Source organism: Callorhinus ursinus, unplaced genomic scaffold (assembly GCF_003265705.2).
Source record: "Callorhinus ursinus isolate GAN/ISIS: 27379988/994484 unplaced genomic scaffold, GSC_fseal_2.0 scaffold1333, whole genome shotgun sequence".
In the NCBI taxonomy this organism is placed as follows: domain Eukaryota; kingdom Metazoa; phylum Chordata; class Mammalia; order Carnivora; family Otariidae; genus Callorhinus; species Callorhinus ursinus.
Genome location: NW_027398388.1, coordinates 1 through 11,782, shown reverse-complemented (window position 1 = coordinate 11,782; position 11,782 = coordinate 1). Strand labels below are relative to the sequence as shown.

The 11,782-nt window shown below is 41.6% G+C and overlaps 1 protein-coding gene across 1 annotated transcript; it reads right to left on the bottom strand.

Moving 5' to 3' along the window:
- Positions 1–10,702: 10,702 nt before the first annotated feature.
- LOC141372127 (ribonuclease K6-like) lies at positions 10,703–11,637 on the bottom strand. Its single transcript, XM_073890627.1, has one exon. It carries the CDS (start codon positions 11,483–11,485, stop codon positions 11,024–11,026), a length of 462 nt encoding a protein of 153 aa, XP_073746728.1. The 5' UTR covers positions 11,486–11,637; the 3' UTR covers positions 10,703–11,023.
- Positions 11,638–11,782: the final 145 nt, after the last annotated feature.

Below are 11,782 nucleotides of genomic sequence, written 5' to 3'. Positions count from 1 at the left end.
TGTGGAGGGGCAGTTTCAGAGAGAGAGCCACAGTTTTCCAAGGCATCCTGTTTTACAGTATATTATAGGACTTCAGTGAGGAATTTTGAGAATCATAGGAAGTAATTCATGTGAAAGTAGTTTTTTAAATAATAAAGTGTTAATGTTGATCTAAATTGTTGATAATATCACCATAAGGTTGTTCTACCCCAGTCACTGCCAGTTTTAACCAGTTAATCCAGTGTTTCTGAAATAACTGTGATATTCTACTTTTGAAGTGGAAGAGAAATTATTGTGAACCCAAAGCATCCATACATCCATACGTTCAGCTACGAGCTAAGCCACAAGCTCTAAGCTTTTCTCTGAAATAAAGCCAGTTAGGAAGCACCGGAAACTGACCGGTAGGAACATGTCCCTTTATATTTGCAGAAATCAACCACCAAAGCGGCCCAGGCAAGTCAGTTAACCACTGCTTCTGAGAGCTCTTTAGTTGGTCTGCTTCCTCGAGTTCTGTCTACCAGCTTCTGTAGCAGAAGCTGCTTGGGTTGTGGCTTCTAATTTGAGTTCCTAAAGAGATATCATCCCTTGAATATAAATTTAAAATCATTTGTTAATTATATTCTTTCTTTAAACATTTTCCTTGACTCTAACTCCTTTCTATTAATTCCTTAATATTTCCTTTTGATAACCGTTATTCAGTTTTTCAGTGTTTGGGTACAGCTCTTACTCAAAACCGTATCAGTAATAAATTTCCTCATGCAGATGACGATAATGTCTCAGGGTGTCCTAACCTGGAGTCCATGGGCTTCCAAGGACTCCAGGGATGGAATTTATAGAGTCATGAACTGGTATGGCATGTTAACCTCAAAAAATAAAACTACCAGTTATTTTACCAGCAAAAATGGGCTTATTCAGGAATAGCAGGGAATTGTAATCAGGGACAAGCAAACTACAGCTAAACCATAGGCAAGTCCTTGAACAAAGGAGAGGAGCACTTTTTTCTAGAGGAAAGGAAGAAGCTTGGAAGGCTGTTACAAACACAAAGTGCATTGGAGTAAACTGGAGGTTCGAAATGTAGCTTTGCTTTGGCTGGAGTGTTGAGGAGCAGGGTGGGGAAGCCTATCTTCCTGCTGGGCTAGTAAAGCGGTTTGCCTTGCAAAGTAGTCTTTTTTTTTTTTTTTTTTTTTTGCAAAGTAGTCCTTTCCTGTTGGACCTGTAATTGGTGTGAGTGGTGGGGCATGAGAGCGCCCCCTGCTGGTATCCACAGCCATTCTAAACCAGGTCTCCTTTTACTAATTAAACTAACATCTTTATTTTCACTAACCTGCCACTGAAATTTAACAATTCCTTCACTCTTGGGGGCACCTGGCTGGCTCAGTCAGAAGAGTATGCGACTCTTGATCGCGGGGTGGTGAGTTCGAGCCCCACATTGGGTGTAGATGTGACTTAAATAAACACAACTTAAAAAAAAAGATTTCTTTCTGTTGATGGTCTTTTGGTTGTTTCCCTATCTTGCTACTGTGAACAATGCCGCAGTGAACATAGGGGTTGAGATCTTGATTTCAATTCCTTTGTATAAACACCCAGATGTGGGATTGCTGGTTCCTATGGTAGTTCAATTTTTTTACAAGATTTATTTATTTATTTTGGGGGAGGGGAGGGGATGAGAGAGAGAGAGAGAGAGAGAGAGAGAGAGAGAGAAAATACTGAGCAGACTCCGCTGAGCGGGGAGATCATGACTTGACCTGAAGTCAAGTCAGATCTTAACTGACTGAGCTGCCCAGATCCCCTAGGAGTTCTATGTTTAATTTTTGGAGGAATCTCCATACTGTTTTCCATAATGGCTGCACCAGTTGACATTCCCACCAATAGTGTACCAGGGTTCTCTTTTCTGCATATCCTCACTCTTGTGTTGGTCTCAGCTATTAGATAGTGATGCCATCAACGAGGGATGCCTGCAGGTATGTACACTGCCCGCACTATTTGAGGTCAGCCCCCACAGACATTTTCCCATCCAGAGCTAATCTTGTAGCTGGACTGACCCTTGTGGCTCTTATGATGATTGCAAGATACACCTCAGCAACAACCCTCAGGGAGTTTTGAAAAAAATGAGGCTAATAAGCCCCATATATTCTGGAAGGTACCTGGCACACCCAAAGCCACACAGCGAGGTCTTGTGTAGAGAAAGAGTGCACACACTTGGGGCTCTGCCTTTATTGGAGTCAAAGGCGGGATGCCCAGGATTTTGAGGTTTCACTTTTTATTGGTGAATTTAAAACATAAGCGTGGGAATGAAAGCATGGGAAAGGAAAAGCAGGGTCACACAAATGGTCAGTTACCTAGGATCACCCAGGGCTAAAGGGGGAATTTCACGGGTGGGATGCCATCGCTCCTTATCTAGCTGTACAGCTAGGAATGTATGTATTTGAGATGGATGTCTTTGAAACGGATGTCTTGGCGATCAAAAGCTTATTGTCAGGCACTTAACACTTACACCACTTCTTATCTTTTTTTTTTTTTAATGATAGCCATCCTATATCAGATGTGTGGTGATATCTCATTGCAGTTTTGATTTGCATTTCCCTGATGGTTAGTGACGGTGAATGGATAAAGAAGATATGGTATAAACAGACAATGGAATGTTATTCAGACTTGAGAGGAAATCCTGTGATTTTTGACAACATGGATGGTCCTGGTGGACATTATGTTGAGTGAAATAAACCAGACACAGAAAGACAGATACTGTATGATCCCACTTATATGTGGAATCTGCAATAGTCAGACTCATAGAAGCAGAGTACAGTGGTGGTTACTAGGGGCTTGGGAAGTAGCAGGAATGGAGGGAGATGTTGGTCCAATTTCAGTTATGCAACTGAATAAATTCTGGAGATCTGATGTATAGCATAGTGACTGTAAGTATGTTACAACTCAAAATGGAGTTGCTTCTGCTAAGCCCCACATCACCAAATTGAGACTTAACTACGGTTTTGGCTCTGCCAGAAGTCAGGACCTGCTTGTTCAGCACTAGTTAATCTGCCTGATAGATCCCTGCCATTCCCTAAAAGAAAGTAACTTTGCAATAACTGACCTGCTTTTTTTCCTAGCATAACATCCTTGTTCCTGTTTTCTCCTGCCCTGGGGCTCCTTTCTCTCTGCTAGATTGGATGCTGCCTGATCCATGAATCATTGAATAAAGCCAATAAGATCTTAAAAATTTACTCAGTTAAGGGCCGCCTGGCTGGGTCAGTCAGGGAGTGTGTGACTCTTGATCTTGGGTTGTGGTTTCGAGCCCCATTTGGGTGTACAGATTACTAAAAATAAATAAACTTAAAAAAAAACAAAGTTATTTTAAAACAATTTTACTCAGTTAATTTTTCTTAACAGGTGGCAATACAGTACTATAAACTTGAAATTTGTTAGTGTAAATCTTAAGTGTTCTTACCACACACACAAAGAGATCCCTATGTGAAGTGATAAATTTGTTAACTAGCCTGATTGTAGGGTTAATTTCCCAATGTATACGTATACCAAATCAGTTTTAAAAAAGATTTCTTTAGTATCTGCTGTAACTCAAATGATATCAGTTTAGTCCTTACACACACACACACACACACACACACACACACAACACACACACACACTTCCTTTCCTTTGCAGATAGTGTCTGCATACATCTCTGTTCCCCAATTTGTTTAAAATAGTCAAAGGGAGAGGGAACATATCTCAATATCACGAAAATCCATCTACAATAAGCCCACAGTGAATATCATTCCCTTGGGGAAAAACTGAGAGGTTTTCACTTAAGGTCAGGAACACAACAGGGATGCTCACTCTCACCACTTTTGTTCAACATAGTACTAGAAGTCCTAGCCTCAGCAATCAGACAACGAAAAGAAGTAAAAGGCATTCCAATTGGCAAAGAAGAAGTCAAACTCTCTCTCTTCACAGATGACAAGATACTTCATGTGGAAAACCCAAAAGGCTCCACCCCCAAATTACTAGAACTCAAACAGCAATTCAGCAATGTGACAGGATACAAAACCAATGCATAGAAATCAGTTGCATTTCTATACACTAACAATGAGACCGAAGAAAGAGAAATTAAGGAATCGATTCCATTTACAGTAGCACCAAAAACCATAAGATACCTAGGAATAAACCTAACCAAAGAGGTAAAGGATCTATACTCTAGAAACTACAGAACACTTATGAAAGAAATGGAAGAAGACACAAAGAGATGGAAAAATATTCCATGCTCATAGATTGGAAGAGTAAACATTGTGAAAATGTTTATGCTACCCAGAGCCATCAACACTTTCAATGCAATCCCTATCAAAATAACGTCGACATTTTTCACAGACCTGGAACAAAGAATCCTGAAATTGAAACCAGAATCACCAGGGGATTGTTGAAAAAGAAAACCAAAGCTGGGGCATCACAATGCCTGACTTCAAGCTATATTACAAAGCTGTGATCATCAAGACAGCATGGTATTGGCACAAAAACCGACCCATAGGTCAGTGGAAAAGATTAGAGACCCCAGAAATGGACCCTCAACTCTATGGTAAACTAATCTTGACAAATCAGGAAAGAATATCCAACGGAAAAAAGACAGTCTCTTCAATATATGGTGCTGGGAAAACCGGACACCCACATGCAGAAGAATGAACCTGGACCATTCTCTTACACCATACACAAAGATAAACTCAAAATGGATGAAAGACCTAAATGTGAGACATCCTAGAGGAGAACATAGGCAGTAACCTCTTGGACACTGGCCACAATGACCTCTTTCAAGACATGTCTCCGAAGGCAGGGGGAACCGAAACAAAAAATTAACTTTGGGGACTTCATCAAGATAAAAAGCTTTTGCACAGCAAAGGAAACAGTCAGCAAAACTAAGGGATATCCTATGGAATGGGAGAAGATATTTGCAAATGACATTACAGATAAAGGGCTGGTATCCAAGATCTATAAGGAACTTATCAAACTCAACACCCAAGGAACAAATAATCCAGTCAATAAATGGGCAGAAGACATGAAGAGACATTTCTGCAAAGAAGACATCCAAATGGCCAACAGACACATGAAAAAGTGCTCAACACACTTGGCATCAGGGAAATACAAAACAAAACCACAATGAGATACCACCTCATGCCAGTCAGAATGGCTAAAATTAACAAGTCAGGAAATGATAGATGTTGCTGAGGATGTGGAGAAAGGGGAACCCTCCTACACTGTCGGTGGGAATGTAAGCTGCTGCAGCCACTCTGGAAAACAGTATGGAGGTTCCTCAAAAAGTTGAAAATAGAGCTACCCTATGACCCAGCAATTGCACTACTGGGTATTTACCCCAAATATACAAATATAGTAATCCGAGGGTACACCGGCACCCCAATGTTTTTAGCAGCAATGTCCACAATAACCAAACTATGAAGAGAGCCCAGATGTCCTTTGACAGATGAATGGATAAAGAAGATGTATCTATATATATATATCGCATCTTCTTGTGTGTACACACACACACACGCACACACACACACAAACACACACACACACACACACAGGAATATTATGCAGCCATCAAAAATGGAATCTTGCCAATAGCAATGATATGGACAGAACTAGAGGGTCTTATGCTAAGTGAAATAAGGTAATCAGAGAAAGACGATTATCATATGACCTCACTGATATGTGGAATTTGAGAAACAAGGCAGAGGATCAGAGGGGGGAAAGGAGAAAAAATAAACAAGATGAAACCAGAGAGGGAGACAAACATAAGAGACTCTTAATCAGGAAACAAACTGAGGGTTGCTGGAGTGGAGGGGAGTGGGAGCGATGGGGTGGCCGGGTGATAGATATTGGGGGGGCTATGTGCTGTGTATTGTGTAAGACTGATGAATCACAGACCTGTACCCCGAAACAAATAATACATTGTATGTTAATAATAAAAAAAGAACAATAAATAGATAAATAAATAAATAAAATAGTCAAAGGGAGAAGGAAGGGTGTGAGCATTGAGAGGGTTCGTTCCCTCTGGAGTAAAGGAGACAAGGGTTTCCGTGTCGTGGTCATGGATCTGGTGGGCATTAGTCTTTGACCAGAGTGTGTGAGGATATTAAGGTGTGTGCATGCTTATTGAAACTGAAGAACTAAAAGAGGGTAGGAGGAAAAAAATATCCCCCCCCCAAAGAACTGTAGCACAAACTTCTCAGATATCTGCAGTTTAAGGTCTTTATTACAAGTAAAACATGAAAGATGTTTCCATCAGGAAGAGTGAATGAGTCTAAAATGATCTAGAACATTTCTAATATTCTGACTTACTAGAGTAATTCAAAAGTCTGGGAAGAGAGAAAGTAAATCTCTTGTATCATTTCTTGATACCGTTAGACCCCAGCACAACAAGGGAGCCAGATTATCCAGACCGAGCTCTCATTTTATCAGCATGCATTTCCAAATTTCTAACGCTTCTCCTAACAGCTGACTTTTGGGAATAACCAAAAGCAGTTACTTTCACAAAACGCTCCTTGTGATGAAGTGGAAAAAGGCCTGGATTAGGAGCCAGTTCAACCGGATTTTTGTCTCAGCTTTTCCACTATTTATCTGACAGTCCGATAAGTAGATAAATACATTGTATGCTAATAACTATAAATAGCTCTTTTGGTTTTGGTGGAGAACATGCCAGGGGTCTGCGAGGAGCTGGTAGAGAAAAGGCCACAACACCAGAGCTGATTGTGAGGATTAATTAGAAGTTAGGTGAAGAGGATGGTAAGGTCATCCCAAAGAGGGAACAGTGTGTGAAGACAAGGCTGGACACATGCTTCCTAGACGTGTTTGCATAAGCAAAACTATTATTAACTTAGGTCTATGTTGTTTTGTTCCCTACTTAATTATGTTTTTACGTACCTCTTTTTTCTTTGAAAGATTTATTTACTTATTTATTTACTTATTTATTTATTTATTTGAGAGAGAGTGCACAGTTGGTTGGAGGGGCATAGGGAGAGAATCCCCAGGCCGACTCCCCACCAAACATGTAGCTGGTTTCAGGCTCCATCCCACCACCAGCGACATCATACCTGAACTGAAAGCAAGAGTCTGAAGCTCAACTGACTGAGCCACCCAGGTGCCCCTGATTTACTTACCTCTGAACCCCATGCACAATCAATCATTGCCTTTTTACTCCTACTCCGAGTTTACCCACTGATTGTAAAAACAGAACAGGAACCAGACAGTAACATCTGTTTTGGTGTATCTGATCCCAGGTCCCACATAGCGCATCATTTTACACAAGAATGCTTACCTCCAGAGTGTTTCAAGGACCTCCTAACAAAGTTCAAGAAACCCCTTATCTTCCTTTCATGTATATAAGTTGTCCCTAAGCTCAACCAGGCAAGGCAGCTTTAGGAATGATCCCTGCTTTCTCCTTGACTATAAACCTTTCTTTGCTTTAAATCCAGTGTCTCAGAATTTGGCTTACTGCATACTGGGTGCATGGACAAGTTGGAGTTTGGTAAGAAAGAGACCCATAGGCATGAAGGAGAAGAGCCAATTTAGGGTATTTGTTTGCACACTGATGATAAAAATCTGATGGGAAACAGATGATAACCTTTGCCTTAAAATTACCTGATGCCCCGTGTCCCCAGTGCCACCTCATTGTCTGACAGAATGCATACCTCCAGATTGTTTCAAGGTGCCCCCACCACCATCAAGCTTTCAAGAAAGCCCTTACGCTCCTCTCAGGTGTTCACCTCCTTCTCCAAACATATGTCAGCTGTTCCTAGTCTCAAAGGGGCAAAGCAACTTTGGGAATGATCTGCTGCCTTCTTGTTGGGCCGCCCTTCTGATGCTAAAAAAGCTTTCTTTGCTTTCAAACCAGTGCCTCACACGTTGGCTTACTGCACGTGGGGGCACAGACAAGTTTGAGTTCAGTACCAATGTTTGACCTAGGACATTCCAGTAGCTGGTAAAACCAGGATTCTTCAAGATTTGAGTAGAAGGATTTAAGAATTATAAAATGCAGGAGAGCCATGGTGGCATAGTCAATTTAGCATCTGACTCTTGAACTCAGCTCAGGTCTTGATCTCAGATCTTGAGTTCAAGCCCCACTTAAAACAAAACAAAACAAAACAAAACAAAACAAAACAAAACAAAAACCTAGGAGGGATGCCAGGGGTGCTAAATCGGTTAAGCATCTGCCTTCAGAAAGGTCATGATCCCAGGGTCTTTGAATCGAGTCCGCATCCTTCTCCCTCTGCCTGCCGCTCCCCTGCTTGTGCTCTGTCTCTCTCTGACAAATAAATAAACAAAATCCTTTTAAAAAAGCTAAGAATTATACAATGAGGAAAGTTCACAAAAGCAGATGGGATAAGAAATTTCTCAATACAGAACAAATAGCAAAGGTGGTGTAGCAAGCGCTCTCTGTCTCTGTATCCCCACATACCCACTCACTACCAGGAGTATGGATATGAATCGAGTTTTGTGGTGGGTTGGAAATATGTGTAAGAGTATTCATAGAGTTACTCTAATTTTGGTGGTGGAAATGGGGTAGGGATTTCTTCGGAAGAATCTGGGAGAAACTACATTATGAAAAACTAGAGAAGGATCAGTCTTTGGAAATAGGGCCTAAAGGTCATGAATCCACTTTAACTTTTTTTTTCTTAAAATCCTTGTGATGTAGGAATTCGTTGGGGTTTGGAGCCTCTGGTCAAGAAAGAATTCTTGAGACATCTTTGGTACAAAGAGTTGATTTTATTAAAGCACTAAGACAGAATCCCTAGGCAGAAAGAGCTGCACTGGGGTCATGAGAAGTGGCCCATGATATACTTTCCAGTTGGGAGGGGTTTAGGGATAGGGTAGGTCTCTAAGGAATTTGGAAGCAAGGTTTCCAGGACCCTGAGGGGACTAGCTATTGTTAGGAAAAAGTTATTTATTACTGTCTAGTAAAACCTTAGTCACGAGACCCTTCAGATGTATGTTGGTAGGCCATATGCTTAGGGGATGGTTGCCATCCTATATCTTGGGTCGGGGGGGGCGGCGGCTTGGGTAAAAATAGAGGAAATTTCCAAAGGAATTTTTACAGGATCTTGGGGATCAGGCTAAGATTGCCTTTTGGCCTTAGTAATGTATTAACATTGAGGCAGCTGAGTTCCTAAGGGAATGTCACTCTGCCTGTATCAAGGACCTGTCAGTGGGCTGTAGGCAATAAGGAAATTTAATTTTTTCTTTCGCCTTTGTTTCCCACATCATATGTGTTTGCCAACCTGGAAGTTCCCTGAACCCCATACTTTGTGATTTTTATAGAGGCTACATCACACAGGCAGGATCAATTATTACCTCCATTTCCATCCCTTCTCCCCTCTGTGGAGGAGGCGGGTGAGGCTGAAATTGCCATGCTTTTAATCATGGCTGGATCTTCCTGGTGATCCGCCCCCATCCAGGGACCACCCAGGTGACTGCCAGGAACAAAGATGTTCCCAGTGCTCTTATCACTTAGGAATATACAAGGGTTTCAGGAGCTCTGCACCAAGAATCAGAGGGAGAAATCAATATATATTTTCTACTATCTCATAAGGATCTAGTCACTGAGGGATTGATAAAAGGTAACAGAATATGTTGACGCAAAATATCCCTTTTTGGCATAAGAATTATATTAAGCTTCTTATTTTGAGAAAATGTAGACCAAGAGAAATTCTGAAAGCAGACTAGAGATCCATAAGCCTCAGATGGCTAGCTGACTTTTAGTCTCATTTTTTATGGGGCTACCATATGTAGGTACATAATTAAAATAGTATTTGTCCTGTTAATCTGGGAGGGGGGTTTCATCCAAGAACCTAGAATGGTGAAGGGAAAATTATTTTCCCTCCTACACCTAGAACCTAAATTCTTAATCCCAGCCAAATTCTTTTTTTTTTAATGATTTTATTTATTTGAGAGAGACAGAGAGAGAGAGAATGAGCACAAGGGTGGAGAAGGGACAGTGGGAGACAGAGAAACAAGCTCCCTTATGAGCAGGGAGCTAGAAGGGCCTCAAGTCAAGGACCTGGAGATCATGACCTGAGCCCAGGGCAGAGACTTAACAGCTTAACCCACTGAGCCACCCAGGTGCATCCCAGCCAAATACTTAACTCCTGTCTTTGAGTGTCTAAATCCAATATCTGTTCCAAAACACCATTACTTCTGTGATATTTCAGTATTTAGGTAAGGGAAGAATGTTTTTCGTTCCCCAGTGCTTTTTTTTTTTTTTCCTCTTGATCTATGCTTTCTCTTCATGCATTCTAAGAGATCACGGGAGACTTGACTAAGGCAACAGTGGATTATTATCCCTACTACTACTTATACTCAAAACATTATCTGATGAAATACGGGATCCAATAGTAAAGATGTGGGATGCATCGATTGTCAGGGTTAGAACCTGTTTGTGAAAGTACTATGGACACTCTATGAGGTAGGTATCCATGCCACCTCCAAATAAACATAGTTTATTTGGTTTCAAGGGAAATATGTAAAAGCCTTGAGCAGAGTTTGAAGGGATGACGAACTTTCTTGCTCCAAAGTCCAAAAGACACAGGGGTGGGGGGAGTGGCAGAAGCCTTGGGTTGCTGAATAACCTCAAAAGTCACCTCGGGCCCAAATAGTTCTCCTGAGAATGTTGGCAAATGCAATCAAGATGACCCCGGGCTGACAATGATGTGAAAGGCATTCCAAACACACACACTCAAGGTCATTACAATGCAACAGAAAGTGATTTTATTGCTGTGAACACAATGCAATAAAGCTTGGCAGAATTTCGAAGATTAAACATAGGGGGCCTGGGTCTTTCTTTGACCTCTTCCTTTGCCTTCTTTCAAAACACAGCTCCAAAGAGGAAAAGTATCATCTGATCACTCTTGTCCGCAACTCTGCTCTGGCATCTTGGGACTCTAATTCTCCCACTCCCCTTCTTCTCCGATGGGAACCATGCAAATCAACAAAGAAAAAGAAAATGCAGAAGAGATAATGGAAGAACCTGCACCAAGTGAGAGGGAACATAATGGAAACCTTTGTCTTAGTCTAAGTGTACAGGAACTAGACGATAGCGAGGGTCACCCCGCTGAGGAGGGTTACAGGCAACAACGTAGAACTGGGTCTGGGGACGAGTACTGTACTGGCAGGTGGGATATGTCCCTCTAGTGAGATTGCAGTAAGTCGTGTTAATAGGATTTGCACTCCGGTGGCAGTTGGTATTCGTCCTATTCCTGCAGCGTATGTTGGGCAAAAGACAGGTATCAGACACGTTCTGGATGGAGTCATGCAGAAAGGTGTTTTGAGGCTTACAATTCCGATTAAGATTATTGACGGCACGCATTGCATTGTTGCATTGCGGAGGTACAGGACCTACAGGTATATGCCGAATTACAAACTTTTGAAACCCAGTGAGTTGAGCCCAAGCACCAGGGGGAAGTCCTGGCCCTCGTGATCCCAGCAGCAACAGGAGGAGAGGAAAGGGTCCCAGAAGATCCAGCATCATCTCTTCTGTGTAAGAAGAGGGAAGAAAATGAGAGAATGATAGTAGTAGAAGCCAAAAGAGCAAAATTATTATTCACAACCACTTAGCTCTTTAGTGTGCCTTTCAACATTTCATTTGTCCATTACTTTTTAAAAACCATCTTCTTTCTGACTTGAGTCTCATAATTCTATGAAGGACCTGAAGCGCAGGGAGGAGGAATGTGAGGTAAGATGACTTTTCTTCTGACTGGCAGGTTCCATTCTTCTCTTTGTCCTGTACTTACTGGCCCAGAACCTTGTCTCTTCCCTCCTCCCTCCT

Coding starts and splice junctions, on each gene's coding strand:
- LOC141372127 (XM_073890627.1), bottom strand. CDS start 11,485: ATGATGCTGGATCTTCTGGGACCCTTTCCTCTCCTCCTGTTGCTGCTG.